Source organism: Schistocerca nitens, chromosome 5, assembly GCF_023898315.1.
Source record: "Schistocerca nitens isolate TAMUIC-IGC-003100 chromosome 5, iqSchNite1.1, whole genome shotgun sequence".
Lineage (NCBI taxonomy): Eukaryota > Metazoa > Arthropoda > Insecta > Orthoptera > Acrididae > Schistocerca > Schistocerca nitens.
In genome coordinates, this window is record NC_064618.1 from 53,503,283 (window position 1) to 53,529,634 (window position 26,352).

At 43.7% G+C, this 26,352-nt stretch overlaps 1 protein-coding gene across 1 annotated transcript in view; it reads left to right on the forward strand.

The window, feature by feature from the left end:
• Positions 1-26,352, forward strand: part of LOC126259594 (discoidin domain-containing receptor tyrosine kinase B-like) — a 416,947-nt gene that overhangs the window by 186,417 nt on the left and 204,178 nt on the right. The window contains exon 3 of the mRNA XM_049956504.1: positions 558-663. Within this exon, the coding sequence (XP_049812461.1) occupies positions 558-663 (106 nt within the window). The remainder of the gene's footprint in view (positions 1-557; positions 664-26,352) is intronic.

The window sequence follows — 26,352 nt, forward strand, 5'->3', positions numbered from 1 at the left end:
ACTTGCGGTTTCTACTGTCATACTGACCGAGTTTTCGCAGTATTTAAGACACTGAACTTATGTTCGCGACAACCAGTGTTCAGCTACCTGCTGACGAATATGATTCTGAAGTCCCTAAACCACTCAAGGGGACTGCTGGAAAGGCGACGGTCTGCCTCTTTCTCACACAGACCGAGCTTTTGTTCCGTCTATACGACTGGATTCTATTCCCCTCTCTTTCTTCCCGTTTCTCTTCCCTTCCGCATTCAAGCTATTGTGTTCAGATTATTTCTTCGAAATTACGCTAACACAATGTTTGAAATCATATGGGAAGAAGAATACTATAACTGTTGTTAGAAGTAGTACTCATAAACACTTTAAAAACATCGATGGTGTTGCCAAATATATTGTCTATGGTAATGTATGTGTTTGCTACTAATACGGTGCAGCGCACAATGCAAAGCTGAAGGAAGAATCCAAAATGGCAGTCATTCTCATTACTCGTGATTTGAAACAGTGTCCATTAATTTTTAAACAGCTTTTTACAGTGTGTGCTGATGGCTCTTGTTTTCTTGCAGCACAATGCGTCGCGCCACTGGGGATGGAATCAGGGGCCATCGCTGACGAGGACATTAGCGCCAGTTCATCCTTCGACAGCGGCAACGTGGGACCGCAGAATGGAAGGTCAGTGTCAGTCTTCTACATTTTTCCCACTTTATTCACAACTCAGTGGGGCAGCGCTGAAATCAGTGTTCGGTTTTCCGTTTCAGATCCCAGTGAGGTGGGAGTAAGACAAACAGCTTTCCAACTGTTAGTTTAAAAACGGGGACTCCCAGTTCCAGAATTTGCATTACAGACAAAACAGTCTGCCAAAATTAGTGACTAGGAGCAATTTCATTTACAAATGAGACTGTAGTGTTTCAATAAAAAACAAGTGTATACCCTGTGTGTGTGTGTGTCCGTTTCTATGAGTCCTATAAAACATGAGCCGCTGAACGTAATTATTTTACTGCGTATGCTAAGGATTTTATCAGTATAAGAGGGCATTTGCCTCTTAAATAAATTTCCGTAACTGTTAACTCAGAGAGGACTGCTCATCTTCGGCAATTCTGTATGAATAACGTAACAGATTACCTGCTACTTTTACAATATTCATTGCTATTCCATTATGAAGAAGACAAGTGAGTCGAATATAGGTTATTAAAGTATTTCGTTACAAAAGTAGTTCGTCATAAAAGCAGTTCCTAAATGTGACCGCTAAGACGCTAGATAGTACGAAAACTAGGAATGAACTGCGGTGATCCCACATTTTTCTGTAGAAGCAAATATTCTCTTGATTTCGTAATGATTCAGTACCGAATTACGCGTACAAATAAAATGTTGAATCTTTAAATGTGAAATGCAGAAACGTATCTTGACTATTATACAAAACAGTTTAGCTTACGGAAATGGTAACCCACCGCACAAGTGCTAATATGATGGACTTCCGACTATTCTCTCATGTGTCACCCGTGAACGGGAAAACTATATCCCATAAAACATGAGCTCGTAACGCGATTGTTATAACAATAGCACCTATTTTACGAAGCGTTTCGTTGGCCACAATTCTTTACTTGATATTGGAAAGTTTGAAAAAAGGTTTTTATTTATAAATGATGCTGGCGGTCAATCACCATTGCATTTTTTATTTGATTGATTGATTTATTTATTATTTATTTATTTATTTAGTGTTTGACGCGCTGAAGGAATGCATATAGGTAGTAGGTGTGTTAGTTTCCAGTAGCTTTGTTATATATGCGTTTCTTTCCCCACGAGAATGACCAAATATTTTCATATAGGTGCGGAAATGGCGTGAAAGATAGAGACAGTTTCACTTGTAGATATGTTTTGTGTGTTAATCTGTTGCAGGTTGATGCAGATGCAAATGCGTTTTCCTTTTTTACTTATTTCTTCGTTGTGAAGTGAACTGTATCCGTTAAAATAGACTCTTTGCTTTTAAATTTTTATCCAAACTATTCACATTCCTCTGACACGTAAGTAAATTTTAGTTACAGCTTTTAATTCGTCTCTTAAGATTTAGAGGCGAATTTAGCATCAGACTGATTTACCTCTGACAGTGGCATTTTTATTATGTGGCTGATAGAAAACTGTGCTCTGAAAGAGCTGTATTTTACCTGTAACACATACTGAGGGTGAAAGTGCAGTCTAAAATGAAATAAATTCCAGTTATACCATCTTGATAAGTAATACTAACCGTAAATAATTGGTTGCGTTACTACTACAAGCAGGAGACATACGACTCAGAAAATTTAGGAGCAATAAATCCAGTAGTTGATTGCATGTTGCTCAGATCCTTCCAGAAAGGAATGTAGCACGAACAAGTAAAGCGTATATACATGACTAAGTCTTAGACGGCTACTGGGGTGAAGAATATCATTACCATTCTGATGACGTAGAATAATGGATTACCATAGAGCAATCTGATGTGCAAATGTGCCCAAAACTAACAACCAGCCTATTTGCACACTGATATTAGTACGTTACAATGATCATGCACATTGCAAATAGCTTACTTAAGATTAGTTAAGATTGTGTGTAACATCCGGCACCTTTTAATGAGACTGCTAATATACACAGTTAACGTAGAGTTTTAGAAATATACTTAAATTTTTATAGGATGATTTCTCAAAATGATTTAACCGAAACTTAGATACGAATTCCCATCAGTTCTCTGTATAACTTTATTAAGTACCGTAAAAACTTTCAAATTGTAAAGAAAAATATTGACACGATGTTTTGTGGGAACTGGACCAACTATCGTATGACTTTTTCTCTAGAACGTTTGCACTTGCCAGATGACTACAAGGTGCGGTCTATATCCTTCCGTCACAGTTACACAGTAACAGAACGGCATTTCTTTCGTGTTAATTGTAGAGAAAGATATTGGGGGATTCACGTCCTATCGACGTGGAGGTCGTTTAGAGACGGAGCAGAGTCTTCTATTAGACAAGGAATGACACAGACATCGGCCATTCCCTTTTCGAAGGAACTATTCCGACATTCCGGTTTACGAATTCATAGGAAATCTAAATATCGGTGGGAGAATAAGGATGTTTCCTTTCATTACTAGTTATTCCGCAATGGCTTTTCTTTTATTATTGTTTCAATATTCTCAAAGTTCCTTCGTTGTTCCTGTAGTGAAGTACTCCTCTTTGCTCCACTTCGTAAATTCAAGAAATTTGAGCCACGCGCTGTAGCCGTGCGGTCTGGGGCGCCTTGCCACGGTTAAAGCGGCTCCCCCCGTCGGAGGTTCGAGTCCTCCCTCGGGCATGGCTGTGTGTATTGTCGTTAGCGTAAGTTGGTTTAAGTTTGATTAAGTAGTGTGTAAGCCGATGGACCGATGACCTTAGCAGTTTGGTCCCATGGAACTTACCATAAAATTCAAATTTCCAAGAAATTTAAGCGGACATCTTAGCCCACAATATAAAATAATTTCTTCTACGCCTTGGACGTTCAACATGATAGGAAGGTCGCCCACACATCTCATCCCTTCTCTTGATGCCTCTGCTATGAACGTGAGAACCGCTACGTCCAGCATTCAGATCACACGGCTTTCTTATGAGTGGCTGAACAATATATTCCAGACAAACCACCGCTCACAATCGACAGGATGAAGCCTCTAGAGATGAAACAGGTGGCGACAACGGAATAACCCGTTCCCTTGAGTGTTCATTCATACTCATTACGCGGTCGAGAACGACAGTTTGCACTGCGATGTGTAACACAACAATGTTATTGGCAATCTTAGACACTCCTGACACCCGCTAATCGATTCAACCCTTGTGTAAGGACATCGAGGGGTGCAACCCCATTGAATGTCGTCTGACCCTTTGGAGTTGAGCACAACCGCAATTTTTGTTCATGCATACAGAGCAGAAACAGTAGGGATCGTTCAAGGCCGTTCGACAAAATCTGAACGTGCTCCGAACCGCCAAAGAGTGTTCATGCTTTTATGGCCCTTCTGTTTCGCGCCCTCCTGTTTAATTCTGACGAGGGAGCGTGGCAATGACAGCCACACGAATAAAACAGTAAGGGTTCCTTCTAAGATCCCACAGTTTAGCTGAACACTCGATGCCACTTGTGTACCTTTGAAGGCCCTGTACAGAAACAACGGTTCACTCATCACTACCTGCTGCCGGGATAGGCAACCCTGCCGACACAACGTCGCTGGGATGGTGTTTACGGGACGCATGCAGAATCTAAGGGGAGTCGAAAGAGTTGCCTATCCAGCCAGTGCGTGCGTAGTCGTTGTAGAATGCATGTCTCTGTACAGCAGGCCTTCACAACATACGTGCTCGCGGAGCAAGCTGTGAGCAGCAAGGCGCGAGCACGGAGCAGCGCGAGCACGATACCCCCACTACCGGACCAGAGCGGAGAGTGGGGAGAGTCACGTGGGGCACACAACAGCTGCCACCAGTCAATGTAAATCCGCGGCCACCTGCAGGGATATCACTCACGAATTATTACTGCGACAAATGTAACAAATAAAGGAGAATGTACACATGCCACATAATTTTATTAGCTTAGTGTATGCCTCTACATTCGCATTAATTTGTGAACTGTTACACAGTAAAAGGTGTCACTGAAGTGTGGGATTCTCGGTTATCTTGTACTTTTTGCCCTTTACAATTGCGTCTATGTTCGGAGTAATTGTTCTTGTGCATTTTAGGCGCAGCGTGCAGTTTAAATTTCGATCAGACAACGCGTTTCTCAGGCGCGTCATGTTACATTTCATTGCAGAGAACAGTTGTTCACAAACATACGTGGAACCGAACATTGATATTATTGTAGCCGCCAGTTTGTGCAAACGAGGAAATCTATCCTGAGGGAAGTGTCTGTAGAATTCCAAAATGTTTTTCTCGTTCTGAAATTTGTCTCTGTATTCTCTGTCCCACTGCAGGTCAATAATTTCTTGCTGCAGCTCAGGACGAATCTCTTAAATTTTCGCTGAATATGGAGAGAAACAGATCAAAATCACTCTCTAGTGCTGTCAGATCTTGAAAGCGATGATCAACTAAACTATGTGAATAACGTTCACAGTCTTTGTGAACATCTTGCATGGATGATAATTTAGGAAAATGAGCTAGGTTTCCTGTTTACAGCTGACTCACCCAAAGTGTCAATTTCATTTTAAAATCTCGTATTCGATCTATGAAATGAGTAATTAGCAGATCTTTACCTTGTAGTAAAATGTTCAAAGCATTCAGATGGCTAGTTAAATCTGCTAAGAACGCGAGATCACATTCAAACGTGCGCGCGCATTTCCCCTCCCTCCCCCCCCTCCCTACTCAGCGACCTTCCACCTGCTCGCGAGCACGTGCGTGAGCAGACGCGAGTACTCGCGCTCAAAACCGGCCAGTTGTTAAGCCCTGCTGTACAGGGACATTTTCAAAGACCTCACCCTTTGCTGTTTTATTCCTGTGCTTGTCAGTGTCATGTCACAGGACTGCGTGAAATAAGAGGGATGAAAAATCATGAACACCCTTTGCTGCTTCAGATGATTTTCAAATTCCGTCGAATGGCTCCAGACGGTCTCTAGGGTGCCACCCTGTGTACAAGAACAGAAATTGTGGTCTCGTTCCATTACAAATAAGTTAGATCACGTTCAATGTGCTTGCACACCCACGATGTCCTTAGAGAAGGTTTGAAACGTCTGCAGTGTGTCAGCAGTTTCTAGCATTATCAAGAACTTTGTTATGTTGCACATCATACTGCATCCTAAAATGTGTGAAAATGAACGCCATAAAGAAGGGGTTGTTTCATTGACGGCCTCTATGACGCCTCAGGAAGCTATTTAGTGATGATTCTGAGCGACGGTCTGTCTGAATTATTTTCTTCCGCCACTCATAAGAAAACAGCGTCATTTGAATGTTGGACGCTGCGTCAAGAGAAGTAGTGCGATGTGTGGGGCTTGCGCAGAATTGTGGGGAATTACTTGCCAATAATCCACCTGAAGCCTCATACAAACGTCTGAGCTGTGGCCATTTTGGGCATGTGTCGATATCTTGCTGTTCGAAGCGTTGCCGGAGGTTGACGTCGCAAGGCGCCGCGCTTTTGGAGCATTACAGAGGAACTATGAAGGAACCTTCTAGCCAAATTTTGTACTTCTAGCCAAAATTCGAACTTCTCCGTCGCAACAGGAAAAAATAATTGGGTTGCAAGAAAGAGACCAAAAAAATGGTTCAAATGGCTCTGAGCACTATGGGACTCAACTGCTGTGGTCATAAGTCCCCTAGAACTTAGAACTACTGAAACCTAACTAACCTAAGGACATCACACACATCCATGCCCGAGGCAGGATTCGAACCTGCGACAGAAAGAGACCCCTTAGTTGTGTTGCACAGTGTAGTTAGTACGAATGCTTGCTTCGTCAGTGTACTGCACTGTTACGCTACAGAAATGAACTGACGGTTCTCATTCTTATGCAAATTATTTGAAGCGCGCCGGCATATTGAAACAGGCAGTGTTACGATGCCATTCGTCACCAGCATTTTACATGAAAGTTGAATACGACATACTCGTATTCCAGCATCCCTCTTAAAGTGCACAAATGAGGGCTCATTCTCTTTTTGGCTGACGGTGGGTTTCAAGCTGCAACCATCTTAGCCTCAGCTTTCAGAAATCAAGTGAGTCGGTGCAGTCGTCAAGACACGACACTTGTAATCTGCAAAAAAAAAAAAAAAAAAAAAAAAAAATCATATGCAGTAGTAATCTGCAAAAAAATTCATATGTAGTAAATTGTTAATAATGCCTTAGTATTAAGGCGAGTTTTCTTTGATTCTAAATAAGATGCTTATATAGCAAGACAAAAAAATTGTTCAAAATGGCTCTGAGCACTATGAGACTTAACTTCTGGTAAGTCTATGATACAATATCCATAGTCAACGTCTATCTTCAGAAGTTCTGGGAACCGGGATGATGCAAAACTTTTTTTGATGTGCGTAATACGTACATAACGTTTCGCATTCGTAGCTTTGTTTTCGGCTCAGAAAAAAGAAATTCGGTGATTCTTCCGTCAAGGCTTTCCACCTCACATTCCCGCCAAGACCGTCGATTTACAACTACGGTTCCACCAAAACTGCGCAACGAAACAGAACAAAGATAACATGCAAATCAAAGAGTTTACAATTCCGTCGATAATAAACTCTGGTACATCTTTGAAACAATTAACAAAAATGAATTTACAGAAATTTAAATGAAATCTTCAACATCAATTCAAATACTTGCGATATGAATATTTAAATATAAAACAACTAATTTTTTGCGAATATTTGTACATACGAAATCTTTTTTACCTAACAGGAGCTATCGATACCCACTGGTTTCGTATGTTTCTTACTCTTTTATTGGCTTGATTGGATTGCAATATTCATCCAATAAATAATCCGAACCTTATAAAACCATCATAACTAGCATTTTTCGTAATTGGCCACAAAAAATTTACATGCTTAACGTATACTGTTTCAGTAATTTTAGGAAGTGGGGGGTGGTGGGGGGAGGGGAAGGGGGGAAGCGGAGGACTTACTGATACTTGGAAGATCGATAGCAAGTAAATGGCTCAGACGGAGAATACGAAGTAGTCGTTGCAGGTAGCATACATGCTTGGGGCTTCAACGTTTTCTGTCCAGCCAGAAGATTAAATGATGCAGTAGGCTTAATGGAAAAGTCGCATGAAGCGGTTAAGTTGTAGAAGAATACGTTGCTTACTGCAGCTAGTGGCTACAACTCGCAAAATAAGTTTTACCTTAAACAACAAACATGTGCTCTACGTGACCCACGCACATTCAGCACTTCTTTAAAAATAAATTAGACAATTTTAGTTATGACGCTGTGTAAACCACTGTGTTATTAAGGGGGAGAAATTTTGCGCGTCGGAGCAGCAGTCAAACAAAGCGCTGTGTTCGCAGCACTTTGCCGAGACTGTGGTGGTCTTTGGTGGTGGTGGCGGAGGTGGGGCCGTCAGGGGGAACCCCGCTGGCGGCAGACAGAGCGGCGCCCGCCGGCCGCCGGCAAGTGCGGCGTGATCGATACGGGCCGCTGGTCAGCCGCAGCGCGTTTTAATACGTGCGCGCCGCGGCCACCCAAGCCGGACTGCGGCGTCTGCGCTCCGCCGTACTAATTGTCCCTCACTACGGGAGTGTTCTTCTTTGACGCAACAGCAGTTTACAGTAGCGCACTGTTGTTACTAGGACACAGATAAGTTCTTAATACACAAATTCAGAGCTGGTGGCAGATGGCAGTTTTTGCCAGACGCACAAGTTAATAGTCATTCATTTGGATCCCATACAGTCGTGAGATGGTTACTGCACCTGAGTAGCTACACTACTGGCCATTAAAATTGCTACACCACGAAGATGACGTGCCGCACATGCTAAATTTAACCGACAGGAAGAAGATGCTATGATATGCAAATGATTAGCTTTTCAGAGCATTCACACAAGGTTGGCGCCGGTGACAACACCTACAACCTGCTCACATGAGGAAAGTTTCCAACTGATTTCTCATACACAAACAGCAGTTGACCAGCGTTCCCTGGTGAAACGATGTTGGGATGCCTCATGTAAGGTGGAGAAATGCGCACCATCACGATTCCGACGTTCATAAAGGTCGGATTGTAGCCTATCGCGATTCCGGTTTATCGTATAGCGACATTGGTACTCGCGTTGGTCGAGATCCAATGACTGTTAGCACAATATGGAATCTGTGGGTTCAGGAGGGTAATACGGAACGCCGTGCTGGATCCCAACGGCCTCGTATCACTAGCAGTCGAGATGACAGGCATCTTATCCGCATGGCTCTAACGGAACTTGCAGCCCCGTCTCGATCCCTGAGACAATAGATGGGGACGGTTGCAAGACAACAACCATCTGCCTAACAGTTCGACGACGTTTGTAGCGGCATGGACTATGAGCTCGGAGACCATGGCTGCGGTTACCCTGGACGCTGCCCCACGGACACGAGCGCCTGCGATGGTGTACTCAGCGACGAACCTGGGTGCACGAATGGCGAAACGCAATATTTTAGGATGAATCCAGGTTCTGTTTACAGCATAATGATGGTCGCATACGTGTCTAGCGACATCGCGTTGAACGCACATTCGAAGCGTGTATTCGTCATCGCCATACTGGCGTATCACCCGCCGTGATGTTATGGGGTGCCATTGCTTACACGTCTCGGTCACATCGTGTTCGCATTGATGGCACTTCGAACAGTGGATGTTACATTTCAGTTGTGTTACGTCCCGTGGCTCTAGCCTTCATTCGATCCCTGCGAAACCCTACATTTTAGCAGGATAATTCACGACCGCATGTTGCAGGTCTTGTACGGGCCTTTCTGGATACAGAAAATGTTCGACAGCTGCCCTGGCCGGCACATTCTCCAAATCTCTCACCAATTGAAAACGTCTGGTCAATGGTGGCCGAGCAACTGTCTCGTCACAATACGCCAGTCACTACTCTTGATGAACTGTGGTATCATGTTGAAGCTGCATGAGCAGTTGTATCCATACACGCCATCCAAGCTGTGTTTGACTCAATGCCCAGGCGTATCAAGGCCGTTATTACGGCCAGAGGAGGTTGTTCTCGGTACTGATTTCTCAGGATCTATGCAGCCAAATTGCGTGAAAATGTAATCACATGTCAGTTCTCGCATAAAATATTTGTCCAATGAATACCCGTTAATTATCTGCATTTCATCTTGGTGTAGCAATTTTAATGGCCAGTAGTGTATTACAAGTTAGACGAGCTACAGTGGGACATTACCGCCTGGGGGTGCGATAGAGGGTCATAAACATATTTCTTTCGAAAAGCCCAGTGCTTAAAGGTGGTCGCTTCAGCTGAGGTTTGAAGGAGGTTGGAATCGTCCAGAGACGGAGGACGGTCTGACGGAAATAAGAGGCTGAAAAACTTCAGGGTCGTGAGGAACTTTAAGAATGCTTTTTGGACAGATACGAATCTACGAGGCTGGGTAAAAAACACAACACGCTTTGAAAGCAAAGAGAGAGAGAGGAGGCAGCCATGTGTTCTTAATTAAACGCGTAAAACGACCTCTTGATGGTTAGAGAAAATAATTTTGGTATCCGGAGGAAGGGCTCAGGTGTACATACCTCCACTCTTATTGGGCAGGACCGAAAATCACATTCTTGGCGGGACAGAAGTCTGAACTTCTGGCCCCACTTCTAGAGACAGTTAACAGCATTGGTTAATCAAGTCAAAAGATGGAAGGGAATGGAGCTTTGTAATATACACTGAAGCGCCATGGAAACTGTTAGAAGCACGTGTATTCAAATACAGAGATTTGTAAGTAGTCAGAATACGGCGCGGCGGTCGGCAACGCCTATACAAGACAACACGTGTGTGGCGCAGTTGTTAGACCGGTTACTGCTGCTACAATGCAGGTTACCTCGACTTAAGAAACTCTGAACTTCGTGTTATAGTCGGCGCACGAGCCATGGGACATAGGATTTCCGAAGTAGCGATGAATCTCAGATTTTCCCGTATGACCATTTCACGAATCTACCGTGAATATCAGGAATCCGGTAAATTATCAAGTCTCCGAAATTCCTGCGGCCGGAAAAAAAATCCTGCAAGAACGGGAATCGTTCAACATGACAGAAGTGCAACCCTTCCGCAAATTGCCACAGATTTCAATGCTGCACCATCAAAAACTGTCAGTGTGCGAACCATTCAACGAAACATCATTCATAAGAGATTTCGGTGCCGAAAGCCCACTCGTGTGCTCTTTGTGACTGCGCGACACAAAGCTTCACTCCTAGCCTTGACCCGCCAACAGCGACGTTGGACTGTTAACGACTGGAAACATGTTTCCTGGCCGGACGAAACTCGTTTCAAATTGTATCGAACAGATAGACGTGTGAACGGGAATGGGGACAACGTCAATCCATTGAGCTTGCATATCAATAGAGGACTGTTAAAGCTGGTGGAGACTGTGTAATGGTATGGGGCGTGTGCAGTAGGAGTGATATGGGACGCCTGATACGTCTAGGTATGACTGTGACAGGTAAGACGTACGTAAGCATCCTGTCCGAACACCTACGCCCGTTCATGTCCATTGTGCATTCTGACGGACTTGAGCAATTCCAGCTTGACAATGCGACACATCGCACGTTAACAATTGCTACAAAACCTCCCAGACATGAACATGATATTCATGTGTCCGGAGTTTGGTGGCCATCGGAAATGTTTAAACTCAGGAGAGTGTTCCTGGAGCGACTCTGTAGCAATTGTTAACGTGCGATGTGTCGCATTGTCAAGCTGGAATTGCTCAAATCCGTCAGAATGCCCAATGGACACAATGGATGTAGGTGATCAGACAGGATGCTTACATAAGCGTCACCAGGAAGAGTCGCAACTAGACGATCAGGGTCTCTCACATTACTCCAACTAAAAATTTTAGGCAGTAGGTTAAGACTATATAATTGCAATGTATCCCAACCAATCATTCCCTTATGAACTGGTGTTACTACCGTTGTCTTGTGTGGTGTCACCGCCAGACACCACACTTGCTAGGTGGTAGCTTAAATCGGCCGCGGTCCATTAGTACATGTCGGACACGCGTGTCGCCACTGGCAGTGATCGCAGACCGAGCGCCACCACACGGCAGGTCTCGAGAGACGTACGAGCACTCGCCCCAGTTGTACGACGACGTTGCTAGCGACTACACTGACGAAGCCTTTCTCTCATTTGCCGAGAGACAGTTAGAATAGCCTTCAGCTAAGTTAATGGATACGACCTAGCAAGGCGCCATTTGTACCATTGCATGTATCTCAAGATAGTCTCACTTGTATCATCAAGAATGCTGTATACCAAAGGACGAGATAAAAGTTAAGTGTTCTAGTAGCTACGTTCTTTTCTTTATCACAATCATCACGTATCCTGTTCCAGACTTCGCGCCAGTCGGCGTGTGTGTACGTGTGCCGTTTCGGCTACCCGTCTCTGTGGACTGGCTGACTTGTCAGTCCACTACATCTTGTACTTTTCGAAGTTACGAAAAAATAAATCACTCCCAATATCTTCCATCGAACAGCGAGCTTCAGCCTGCGTAGTGTATCGCATTTCTCCTTCACTTTAAAAGGCTTTCCCGATGTTTCCATGTTGAGGAGGCAATATTTAGTTTTTGATTGCTGTCGTGGCCCTAATTCTTGTTCCGCGTGAATTTCCAAAGAAAAAAAATTAACTTAACGTAGCATTCAGTGCCCAAAAAACATACTCTCAGGAACTCTTCAAGTGGGGAATTTAAACAGGCAGATATTTGAAAAAAATGTACTTATACTGAAGGTTTATCCCTCCCTAACACATTCTCTTATCGCCGCTTTATTCCGTTTACATGCAATTGTGAAGTCTTAGCCATTCTTAAAAACAACTGATTATTGTTGCTTTTGTTTACGTCTTCCACGGCAACAAGTACCGAATTCACTACTGATCTTGATTGCCCTTATGTGACTGCGTAGTGTGAGGTGTTGTATTTACCAGTATTACTCTTCTTGAAATAAAATTAAAATTTAGTTGACAGCTTGATTTTATTTGACAGTTATTTATTTTACAGCATTTCCAAGTTTAATTACATATACAGTCATCTGCTCCCACGATTGCATAATTATTAATCAAGCAGATCAACTGTCAGTATGCGCAAAAATTTATCCAAGAGCATAATTGCCATATTTTGTAAAACTGATTCCCTCATTTTAAAGACGTATCATGCTCCAAAAAGTAAATGTGACGGCACATAAACAAAACCTGTTGTTCCTAAACGACTGGTAGCTACCAATTGATTATACTGTTGAATATAGGTTACATTGACACAGAAAAGCTAAACACATTTCGGTAGTATATGTAAAGTACGTTTTTACAATATTACTACAACTATCAGTTTAAAATGTTTTGAAGCAACATCGTCATATGCACCAGTCAGTGGCATGGAACGACTTAGGGAATAATGTTAGAAAATATTCATACATCTATAATGTTGGATTGCACTGGAAACTAAAAATCTGCAGTTGATATACAGAAAAAAGAGCCACGGAGAAAATTGTGCTACATATCAACAAAGTCACCTGGGAAACATGGCTTTTATGATAACTTTTCAGAATGGAGAATCAGGAAATATACCTAAAAGGAAACTGATTATACAACTTTGATATCATCTGCAACACTTGTGCTTGAAAAATCTTCACATCTAATGATGTTAATGGATGGATTTTGATATTTTCATGCCTTCTATTTGTTATTTTGAATGCCGTATTTTAACTTCAACAAAATGTGATTTGAGAGCTACACTTCTGTTTGAGAAAAGACAAACCACATGAACGTGGTAAACTTCGTCAACGCCAAATCTGGAAATTTGTGAGAATCCTGGAATGAGTTAATTTCCTGTACCTAAAACTGCGGGAATAAACAAGGGCTAATGCTTCTTTTGTGTATGTCTGTGATGTTAACCAGCGCACACACATATCACGTCTGCTCATTCATCACAAATGAACTTTCGAAACTCCTCTAAAACCGCCAGAGTACTTGGAAGTCAGAGATGCCCAATTATGCACACTGGCCGTTGACTGTTACTTCCTACAGTCAAGACATTATAGACCGACAAGCTCATCTGAAAATAGTAGATCATCACAACTTCGATAACACATTAAGCTTTTAACTTATTTTCCTCGATTCCGTGCAGAGATTATTAAAAAAAATGGTTCAAATGGCTCTGAGCACTATGGGACTTAACATCTGAGGTCATCAGTCCCCTAGAACTTAGAACTACTTAAACCTAAATAACCTAAGGACATCACACACATCCATGCCCGAGGCAGGATTCGAACCTGCGACGATAGCGGTCACGCGGTTCCAGACTGAAGCGCCTAGAACCGCTCGGCCACGCCGGCCGGCAGAGATTATTCAGTGAAGGCTCTATAGTCAGAGGTGTAGATTACTCTTGGTGCACCTGTTGTCTTAATAGTCTACGGCAATGCGAGTCATCTAGAATATACAACATTGTAAGGAAAGTAATTAACAGCTCAAGCAGTAACGGCGTCAGACAAATTACGTTCGTATAAACCATGCAATGTCACTAGGACGATCTTTGCTTTCATAATGACGCGAAGTGTGACACACACACACAAGCGCGCGCGCGCGCGTGCGCGCTGCCTCTTTGGGTCGGTTGACCACTTCCACGCACTCCTCGATGTGATTCCTGCATCTCTATTGAAGCTGCTGATACATACTGCAATTTCCACAGTTTCCTTTATGATTGTTACAAGCATGGGCTTCATCCGTGTCTGCTCAAAAAAGATTTTGTGCTTATACGTAAGGACGCTGATTCGAATTCTAGCCTATAGCGCAAGATACTGGACACAGACACCAGAGAGGCTGTGGTGATTAGTATTTTTGTGTCAAAGACTTTAATACAGAACGGGATTCACGCTGAGCAGAACGGGGATGGGGGCACTTGACACCGAGACGACATACTTTTTGTATATTTTTCACTCTCTCGGTAAACCGAGCTGTTTGAATAATGACCCATTGTAGAGTCAGGGACTTCTCAAACAAATACCAGACGAAGCGGTAGTGGAACAGAGGGAGTCTCAGCTACAAACATTTGGGAGGTAATTTTCAGTTGCGGCGTTTGCCTTACAGACAAGGGAAACGTCCAGAAAACCTTGGTCAGCGCCGAGGAATGAAGATTATTTTGAACTTAATTCTAGGACCATATATCCCAGACAAAATGTTTTTAGTCTAGTGTATGTTAAAAGGCGTCGTTTTGTGTGTTTTACACACATAATACTAAGAGAGATAGTTTCATTTTATCTCCAACGAGTCGGGTGGGCTCTTTGAGATCCATTTCAGGAACGTAGTTTCTGTCAGCCAAATATTCACATAGGCCGAGAGTGGGGCAGAGAATATCTCAGTTGAAAATATATTAGAGGGAACTTGCGACTGCGACATTAATCTGATAAACCAGCAGAAACCTCTTGAAAACCTAGCTCGACCCTGGGGGTTGGAACTATTTTCAGATTATTTCTGTCATAATATTGTCCATTGTCTCAGACAAAACGGAAAATTGGGTGTTTGTATGCTTCTTGTATGTATATACAGGGTGTTTCAACAATGACCGGTATATTTGAAACGGCAATAAAAACTAAACGAGCAGCGATAGAAATACACTGTTGGTTGCAATATGCTTGGGACAACAGTACATTTTCAGGCAGACAAACTTTCGAAATTACAGTAGTTACAATTTTCAACAACAGATGGCGCTGCGGTCTGGGAAACTCTATAGTACGATATTTTCCACATATCCACCATGCGTAGCAATAATGTGGCGTAGTCTCTGAATGAAATTACCCGAAACCTTTGACAACCTGTCTGGCGGAATGGCTTCACATGCAGATGAGATGTACTGCTTCAGCTGTTCAATTGTTTCTGGATTCTGGCGGTACACCTGGTCTTTCAAGTGTCCCCACAGAAAGAAATCACGTTCATGTCTGGCGAATAGGGAGGCCAATCCACGCCGCCTCCTGTATGTTTCGGATAGCCCAAAGCAATCACACGATCATCGAAATATTCATTCAGGAAATTAAAGACGTCGGCCGTGCGATGTGGCCGGGCACCATCTTGCATAAACCACGAGGTGTTCGCAGTGTCGTCTAAGGCAGTTTGTACCGCCACAAATTCACGAAGAATGTCCAGATAGCGTGATGCAGTAATCGTTTCGGATCTGAAAAATGGGCCAATGATTCCTTTGGAAGAAATGGCGGCCCAGACCAGTACTTTTTGAGGATGCAGGGACGATGGGACTGCAACATGGGGCTTTTCGGTTCCCCATATGCGCCAGTTCTGTTTATTGACGAAGCCGTCCAGGTAAAAATAAGCTTCGTCAGTAAACCAAATGCTGCCCACATGCATATCGCCGTCATCAATCCTGTGCACTATATCGTTAGCGAATGTCTCTCGTGCAGCAATGGTAGCGGCGCTGAGGGGTTGCCGCGTTTGAATTTTGTATGGATAGAGGTGTAAACTCTGGCGCATGAGACGATACGTGGACGTTGGCGTCATTTGGACCGCAGCTGCAACACGGTGAACGGAAACCCGAGGCCGCTGTTGGATCACCTGCTGCACTAGCTGCGCGTTGCCCTCTGTGGTTGCTGTACGCGGTCGCCTACCTTTCCAGCACGTTCATCCGTCACGTTCCCAGTCCGTTGAAATTTTTCAAACAGATCCTTTATTGTATCGCTTTTCGGTCCTTTGGTTACATTAAACCTCCGTTGAAAACTTCGTCTTGTTGCAACAACACTGTGTTCTAGGCGGTGGAATTCCAACACCAGAAAAATCCTCTGTTCTAAGGAATAAACCATGTTGGCTACAGCACACTTGCACGTTGGGAACTGCACACGCTTACAGCAGAAAGACGACGTACAGAATGGCGCACCCACAGACTGCGTTGTCTTCTATATCGTTCACATCACTTGCAGCGCCATCTGTTGTTGAAAATTGTAACTACTGTAATTTCGAAAGTTTGTCCGCCTGAAAATGTACTGTTGTCCCAAGCATATTGCAACAAACGGTGTATTTCTATCGCTGCTCGTTTAGTTTTTATTGCCGTTTCAAATATACCGGTCATTTTTGAAACACCCTGTAGGTACGTATCTCGACAAACATGGATGGTGTCCCATAAAGAACGTAAGTTTTGAAAGGCCCACCATTTCTGCTCTAATAAGTTGGCAGCATTGAACGTTGGACGATTTTTATCTGTTTACTTTCCCGACAGCAACTGAGTGCTACACGACGGAACACCGTGATGTCGTAGTTAGTACGTAATACAAATGTGATGATTTTTTTGCAGCGTATGTTCGCTAATTCCGTGGAATGGATGATCAACGCAGTATACCGAAAATGTCGATTGTGGTGGGACTGATTGCTAAATTTAAGTAAGTCGGTTCCGTTGTGGACATGAAACTTTCGGAGCGTCCTCTTGTTGGTCGTTCTGCAGAAATCATCACAATCTCGAGTGATAATTGGATCATGATCCAGAATAGTACGAACACCAATAAGAAACTTTATTCGTGCCGAATTAGGACAACCAGAGTCCTGTGATATTTATTCGCCGACTTTCACAATAACTGGGTACTCCCAGAAGCAGCAAGCAACGAGTTCTGAAAGAGTATGTGTACCTTTCGGCCCATAAAATACAAATGAAACGGACTAACATGTTAAACGCTAACATCTGCTCATTCTGAGCCCCATGCTGCAGACATCTATGAACCTGTCACACACCGACGACAATAATGTAGTTGTTACGAGAGAGATTCCCAGACCGGCCGATTGCTCGCAGCGCAACGTGAATGGACCACCGAGGTCTTGTGATCTTATTGCATGTAATTTCTTTCTGTGAAGGTATTTGGAATCTCGTATGTATGCAAAGTACCCCAATCAGTTCCTCACTTCGAAGCCGAGATACAGTGACTCATTTCAAAACTAAAGGAACAAGTATGTCGGAAAGTTGTAGGACCTTTCATCGAAATAATGAGAGTGAGCCTGCAGAATCGTGGAGGTCATTTCGGTAATACCAGAATTCATACATAATCACATGAAACGTACACTGGACTCATAAGTAAATTACATGTTGTTGTTGTGGTCTTCAGTCAAGAGACTGGTTTGATGCAGCTCTCCATGCTACTGTAGCCTGTGCAAGATTCTTCATCTCCCAGTATCTACTGCAACCTACATCCTTCTCAATCTGTTTAGTGTACTCATCTCTTGGTCACCCTCTACGATTTTTACCCTCCACGCTGCCCTCCAATACTAAATTGGTGATCCCTTGATGCCTCAGAATATGCCCTACCAACCGATCGTTTCTTCTAGTCAAGTTGTGCCACAAATTTCTCTTCTCTCCAATTCTATTCAATATCTCCTCATTAGTTACGTGGTCTACCCATCTGATGTTCAGCATTCTTCTGTAACACCACATTTCGAAAGCTTCTATTCTCTTCTTGTCTCGGAACCGTGCGACTGCTACGGTCGCCGGTTCGAATCCTGCCTCGGGCATGGATGTGTGATGCCCTTAGGTTAGTTAGGTTTAAGTAGTTCTAAGTTCTAGGGGACTGATGACCACAGCAGTTGAGTCCCATAGTGCTCAGAGCCATTTGAACCATTTTTTTCTTCTTGTCTAAGCTATTTATCGTCTATGTTTCACTTCCATACATGACTACACTCCATACAAATACTTTCAGAAACAACTTCCTGACACTTAAATCTATACTCGATGTTAACAAATTTCTCTTCTTCAGAAACTCTTTCCTTGCCATTACCAGTCTACATTTTATATCCTCTCTACTTCGATCATCATCAGTTATTTTGCTTCCCCAAATAGCAAGTAAATTACATAATTTGATAAATAAATACGTATGTGGCGCCCCCAAAAGCCGCTTTTTTTATGGGCCGCACTGTGGAATGGGTCTGCATCACATAGTTATGAGAAAAAGATGGCCGTGAATGGGCACCTCTACATCTGTGCGATTTCCCCACTTCTTCGACAGTCAGTTGCACTCTTGACGAGTATAATGGAGGTTATCGTCAAAAGCTCGAATTTTCATACAGATTTAACGCAGTAAGTGCCAAGAGAAAAAATTGTGTAATAAATACCTAGTGAATGACATCGTAGTTATTTATGATGTTTACAAATTTCTTCTGCCTCAGAGACCAGACGGTCATATGGCGACTCTACAGCAGACTGTTGCCCGCCTTTCGTTGCTTTACAGCGTGCAAACAAACTCCCCTGTGTTCCTCCTCTTCGCACAAAGCGGAAAAGTTGCGCTGGAGACAGGCTGCCACAGTGACAGCGAGCGCCAGTTCCAGAGGGTCCTGGAATCGCCAAGTTCCAGGCGAAGTTGCAGCAGGCGTCGCGCCGCCTCGTCGCTCTTCGCGGGGAGTCCCCGAGCGCGGCGCCGCCCCGCCCCCCCCCCCCCTCCATTTCCCTCACCCTCCACCCCCCCCCCCGCCCCCCACACCTTCCAGCGTACCTGCCGGCGTCTTCGCTGCTCGGCGCCTTCCCTCACAGCCTGCTGAATGGCCGCGCAGGGGCTTCACGCCGTGCAATAAAGCAAGGCGGACGAGCCGAGTGGCTGCTCGGGACCGCTCGGCTGAGCTCGGCGCTGAGCGTCGTAGTTCACGTCACCCCGGCGCCCCGGGGCACGGCGCCGCCCTTAAGGGAAGGGCTTTTCTTTTCCTTCTCTGGGTGAGGGCGCTCTTGTCATGCACAAAACTACGTAATACTCGACTGAAAGAGGAGGACGCCGCGCGCAACTTCCAGGCAACTTGGCGGACGCAACAGAGGGAGTTGCAAATTAAAAGCCGAGCCACGGCAAGTTTTGGAGCCTGACGAACCTCAGACTCCCCGCAGCAAAAAACAGGAGCCGTTGTCTTTATAGCGTTGTCTGTGATCGCCAAGGGTTCCCAGAGAAAAGTATTTGCTTACCTTCACAATACGTAGCAACTTCTGTTATATAATTTTTTATTTAGAGAATACCAATAATACCTTTACCGTGGAAGACGATGGAAAGGATACCGCTCTACTAAAACGCAGACAGAAACGTCTGTAAAACTATAAAGGATTGAGCCTACGAGGGTAATCACAAACGTAAGTTCTCCTATTTTTTTTATAACGACATAGACCTTTTTATTTCTACAATAGTGTACATCACTTTACAGCTTGAACATTTAGCTATTTTTCGACATAATCGCCATTTCTGTCGATGCATTTTTGTAGACGCCGTGGTAGTTTTTGTATGTTCATGTGATACCAGCTCGCTGTTCAGAAAGTTATGAACGTCTTCTTCCATCTCATCCTCGGAGCTGAATTGCTTTCCGGCCAAATGTTCTTTTAACCTAGGGAACAGGTGATAGTCACTGGGGGCCAAGTCAGGACTATAGGGTGTGTGGGTGATTATGTTTCACTGAAACTGTTGCAGGAGAGCAACGGTTTGCCGAGCGATGTGTGGGCAACCAATGTCATGGAGAATGTGTACGCCATTGCTCAGCATTCCTCTTCTCCGGTTCTGAATTGCCCGTTTCAGTTTTTTCGCAGTCTCACAGTACCTGTCAGCGTTAATTGTGGTCCCAGCGATTCATCTCCGACGGCGAGGTGAAAGAACAGGTTCATAACTTTCGAAACATCATGGCCGCGATCTGGTTGACATGAGCATACAAAAGCTTCCACGGTGTCTACAAAAATGTATCGACAGAAATGACCATTATGTCGAAAAATAGCTAAATGTTCAAGCTGTAAACTAATTTAAACCATTGTAGAAATAAACATGTCTATGTGCTTATAAAAAAATAGGTCTATGTGCTTATAAAAAAAATAGGAGATCTTACTTTTGGGATTACCCTCGTACTGTACACTTACAATAGGACGGGAAAGATAGCTGATGCTCTCCTAATAGAGGAACAAATTGGCTTTAGAGAAGGACGATGATGATGTGATGATGTTACAACTTCACGCCAGTGCTTCTTTCTCGGACTTGTTTTGATCTATCCGCTCCGTTCATTAGATTTACCGTTCTTCCACCTGTACCACACTGGGTGCTGACGTAATGTTGGTCCCACATTTGCTGCTCGTGCCCGTAGCTTGGTCATCATCGCAGAGGCTGTTTTCAGAAGTTCTCGACATTTTCGTGACTACGTGTTTTTTTAGGTAGCAGAGAAGTCACCCCTGCGCACTACCACCGAGGGGCCTGTCCCCTTCACAGCCTGTTGGGTGGCTGCCTTTTCTGTTAGGAATGGGCTCTTAGCCTTCGAGGATCCCTCCTCTTCCTACGAGGCAACAGCCCGCTACTGTTAACCTCAGTAGGCATGTGCCCAGTTGAGACAGAACAGGAAAAATGAAAGACACAATCGGGCCTCTAAACCCGATATCGTTGAGGTCGAAAAAATCAAGAGTTGGCTACAGGACCCAGATAGATGAAGGTGTGGTTGCCATCTCCATCTGCTTCGAAGAAGGGAACCCCATAGGACTGCACTTCGTCTGGAAGCTCACAAACTGACCAGACTTTCATTGGGGACCCTACTGGGAAGATTACTCCCGCCATCGTAACTCCGTGGGTCATTGAAACACACAAATCTCCCACCAGTGTTGCGGCGGTAGTCCATGTGGAGGGCAACTGTGTCTACCGCATCAGAAAAAAAAAGAAACCGGACAAGTGAGAGTGGAACTGGAGGTCTAAGGGTTACGTACACATGTAATGAAGTATACAGATACTTCATGTATAGGTTTTGATGAGTGAATTTACATCAAAATTGTAACATAAATGGCGGCACCTTTTGATTACTTTGACTTTCAAGTTTAAACTTTTTACACCACCAACTGCCCGTAGACCTTAGTAATTAATATACGAAGGTGAGTCAAATGGAAACCTTAAATATTTTTTACATATTATTTACTGTGCACAAGTGGTACAAAGCTGTACCACTTTCCAACATAATCTTCCCCACGCTCTATGCAAGTCCTCCAGCGCTTACAAAGTGCATAAATTCCTTCAGAAAAAAATTCTTTTGGTAGTCCGCGCAACCACTCATGCACCGCGTGGCGTACCTCGTCATCAGAACGGAACTTCTTTCCTCCCATTGCGTCTTTGAGTGGTCCAGACATATAGAAATCACGTTCGTGTTGAGGACTGGCGCCATTCCTTGCTCGCTCGCTTCGTTTCCGGTTGGTGGAAGTGAACCCAGGTTTCGTCCCCAGTAACGATTCTTGCAAGGAAGCCATCACCTTCTCGTTCAAAGCGCCGAAGAAGTTCTTCACAAGCATCAACACGTCGTTCTGTCATTTCAGGAGTCAGCTGCCGTGGCACCCATCTTGCAGACACTTTGTGAAACTGGAGCAAATCATGCACAATGTGGTGTGCTGTACCATGACTAATCTGTAAACATGTCATTCAGTGTCACTCGGCGGTTTTCCTTCACTATGGCTTCAACTGCTGCAATGTTCTGTGATGCCACAACTCGTTGTGTGTGACCTGGAAGATGAGCATCTTCCACTGAAGTCACGCCATTTGCGAACTTCCTACTCCATTCGTAGACTTGTTGCTGTGACAAAGATGCATCACCGTACTGAACCATCATTCGTCGATGAATTTCAATAGTTTCACCCCTTCACTATGCAAAAATCGAATAACAGAACGCTGTTGTTCCCTGGTGCAAGTCGCAAGTGGGGCGGCCATCTTTATACTGATACTGCGACGGTATGTGTGCATGTGCACTATGCTGCCACCTATAGGCCATTCTGCACGCTGTTTATCAACTTACAGGATAACGGCGCGAAATTTCGATTTGTTATTACAAATTTAATGTTTTCGTTTGACTCACCCTCTTAAATTTCAAATTCATACTTCTACCTTCCCTGAGAAAAAGGGGCCTTAACAGAGGGATAAGGAGGTGATCATGTATGGCTTTCGCTTTTACCGATTAAGATACGGAACATCAAAACAAAAATTAAAAAAAAATAGTTCATCTGTGAAATTAATGTTTGCATAGCCAAGTTGGACGCTGTTTTCAAATGATTTGTTACTCATTCCTAGTCATTCCTTTACACCACTTGTAGATGTTTTTGTCGGGCATACAATGGGAAATGGGAATTTTTTTTGTATATATGTGCAAGATATAAAGTAAATCCTTGAAGTAGATTTTTTTCCATATATTAAAAACCAGATTCCCTCTTGTGCACTATCCTCTCGTCTGCTAATTGCTAAAAGAATTATAACACTCTTGTGAGTTGTGTCTCAAGCGGTAGACGGTGTAGAGAATGAAAAGTGTGAAACAAAAATCTATCCAGTTAATTTCACTTGGGGGCAGTGTCAGTCGTTAACAGCCCTTGTTTTCATATGTTGCCCATTTTTTTCAGGATTTCGAGAATATTAGTTCCGTAAATTGAATCGCAAATCTTTTTGGAGGCAACTAATGACTCTTCTTCATGAGCTACCGATTTGTCGATGTTTAAATCGTACAGCTGCACTGCTCTGCTCATGTATCGACCTTCGCTGGGAAATAGTGAATTAGTGTACCTTATTCTACTAAATTTGATGGCTTTTAATAAAGCTGCAGTGTTGTTGTTGTTGGCGGTTGTGCTGTGCTCTCAATTCCGAAAACTGGTTGATACCAGCCTTCCACGCTCCTCTGTTCTGTGCCAGTCTCTTCACCTTTGCATAATTTCTGCCACCTACATTCACCTGAACCTGCTTACTGTAATCCAGCCTTTGTTTTTCAATGCTATTTTGACCCACAACCCATCCATTGCCAAAATGAATATTCATTAATGCCTCAGAACGTGTTCTGTCGAAGTATCTCTCTTTTACTTACGGTGAGTTTCCCCCCCCCCCCCCCCCCCCCCCCCCAACATGATTCCTTACTTCATTAGTTACTCGATTTATCAACACAGCCAGAAAACTTCTGCAGCGCAATATCTGAAGAGCTTCTATTCTCTTCTTTCCTGAACTAAACTTCGTCCACGTTTCACTTCAGTTTAAGGCTTAGCTACAGACAAATACTCTCAGAAAATAATTCTTGAAACTTTAATTTCAATTAGATGTCACTAAATTTTTCTTTTTAGTTTCATATCATTTTTACGCCTGCCATCGTCGTCTATTTTGCTCCCCTAAAAGCTAAACTTGTCTTCCATCTTCACAGTACATAATTTAAATACCTCAGTGTCACCTGATTTAATTCGACTGTATTCAATAATCCTTTGATTACATTTGTTGCTATTCATCTTATAACCTCTTTTCAAGATTCATTCCATTGCGTTTCATTGGTCGTACAAGTCCTTTACTGATCATCGCAGAATTACAATGTCTCTGACATTAAAGTTTTTGTTTCTTCTCCGTGATCTCAAATATATCGTAGCTTACATGAATATTAGTATAATATTTGTTGTGTTATTAAATATGCTGTATACATACAAGTAAAGTAAACATCAATGACGGATTTTGCGTTAGGCTTGTTCTAGTTGCCCGACTGCTGCCTACAAGTCAGTACGAGGAGCGACTTATGATCGTGGGACATGCAGCCACCATATGGCCAGACTTTCCAGTCTTTACTGCCATTAGATGTGTCCTGATGATGTCGATGCTTTCTTATTCATGCGGCTTTTCATTTGGCCTCAGAAGGACTAGGTGAACTCCCCGCAGATCCCTTCTAGTTCAGAAATAATACGAGGTGGTACCGGCGATCCAACTGGTGTCCACCGGCGCTTAAGCCAGCTATGAAGCCTTCAGCTATGAAGCCTAGGGCTATGAAAGTGGACCCATATATTTATATGGTACTCAAACATGTATTACGTAACGTAAATATTAATTGTAATGGTGTCTGTCAACGATTCTGGAGAAGTCCTATTAATAAACTACAACTAAATTTGCCATCAGACCTTGAAGAGTAAGCCGGCCGCGGTGGTCTCGCGGTTCTAGGCGCGCAGTCCGGAACCGTGCGACTGCTACGGTTGCAGGTTCGAATCCTGCCTCGGGCATGGATGTGTGTGATGTCCTTAGGTTAGTTAGGTTTAAGTAGTTCTAAGTTCTAGGGGACTTATGACCACAGCAGTTGAGTCCCATAGTGCTCAGAGCCATTTGAACCATTTTTGAAGAGTAAACCTTGGTGACGGATCGCTGCCTCATCTTCGGACAACGGTGTCACTGCATGTAGCATTGTGTTTCCTGTGGTCAGGAAAGCACTGTCCCCATCATTGTTGGCTTTTCCCGTTGAGATGTATCTGCTTTTATAATTTTGGCTTAGTATGCGAGACCACATCAGTCGATTCTAAAATCCACAACTACTGTGCACATCGTTATTTTTGGAGGCCGATTTGTCCAAGGTCGGCGATCTACGGCTTCACACATCGTTAATGAGAAACAGAAATTTCGCGTGGTGTTTGTTTATTATCATTCAGTGCTAAATAGTAAAAACAGATGGCTTCAATTCAGTATGCCATCGTCAGTCTTACCACCGTACCACTTGTTAGACCTGAAGAAGCACATTAGACCTGAAACTGCTTCTGCCGCCATTCTCCTAATACAGACATTGTCTCGTCAGAAGTATCTAGACACCTATTAGTGGAAATTAATATGAGGGTTGTGTTCGCCATTTGGTTGTATCACTACTTGGCTTGACTTCTGCTAGGGACATGTTTAGGGCTGTGTCTGAATGTCTGTGGAGGAAGGCAGTCAATCACTCGTCAAGAGCTGAAACCAGAGAAGTTAGCGACGTCGGATGCTTCCGACTGGGTTCAAGGCGGGACTTTGGGCAGTCCAGTTCATTTCGTTTTTGCGATTGCCCACAAACTACTGCCTCACTGAAACTTCTTTATGAGAGGGTGTATTTTTAAGCTTGTACAGTTACTGTCTTCGATCGGTCCCTTTGGTTTACGCAATAAACAAGGTTTTTAAAAGTGTACTTATCCTTAGAATTCAGCTTTTTCTTACGGACCATGAAAAACACCTCCATACAGTAACACCACCTCCTCTGCATTTCGCTGTTAGCACTACAAATGACAGCAGGTGGCGTTCTCTAGGCATTCGGCAAACCTAAACACTTCCGTCGGCTTGTGACAGGGTACAGCGTGATTCATCACTCCAAACAGTTCGTATCCAGTCGTGCAGTACCCGTTGTCGTTACACTTTCCACCATCTCAATCATCGGTTATAATTATCTACACAAATGTGTGGCTTGTGAAGAGCCGCTCGGCCATAGTAGCCAGTTTTCTTTAACTCCCTATGGCCCGCATCTCGTGGTCGTGCGGTAGCGTTCTCGCTTCCCACGCCTGGGTTCCCGGGCTCGATTCCCGGCGGGGTCAGGGATTTTCTCTGCCTCTTGATGGCTGGGTGTTGTGTGCTGTCCTTAGGTTAGTTGGGTTTAAGTAGTTCTAAGTTCTAGGGGACTTATGACCACAGCAGTTGAGTCCCATAGTGCTCAGAGCCATTTGAACCATTTTTTTAACTCCCTATGAACCGTCATTTTTTATGCCATCTGTACTACGGGTAGCAGTCTAGAACTCACGAGTGCTTCCTTCCGAGTATTTCACCCGATTTTCTTTTTTTTAAAACTAGTCTCCGCGCTACCTAGTCTACGCTTAGCTGCGGTTGTTCCTCAGTGTTTCGACTCCACAGTCACATCACTAACAGTCGACTTGACCGGATTTAGAACGTCTGGAATATCCCTGATGGATCTGTTACTCGGGTAACATCCAATGAGTACTTCCTGTTACAAATCACTGAGCTCTCCTGCCTGACCCATTTTGCTGCTGCTGCTTCCCCCTGGCGAC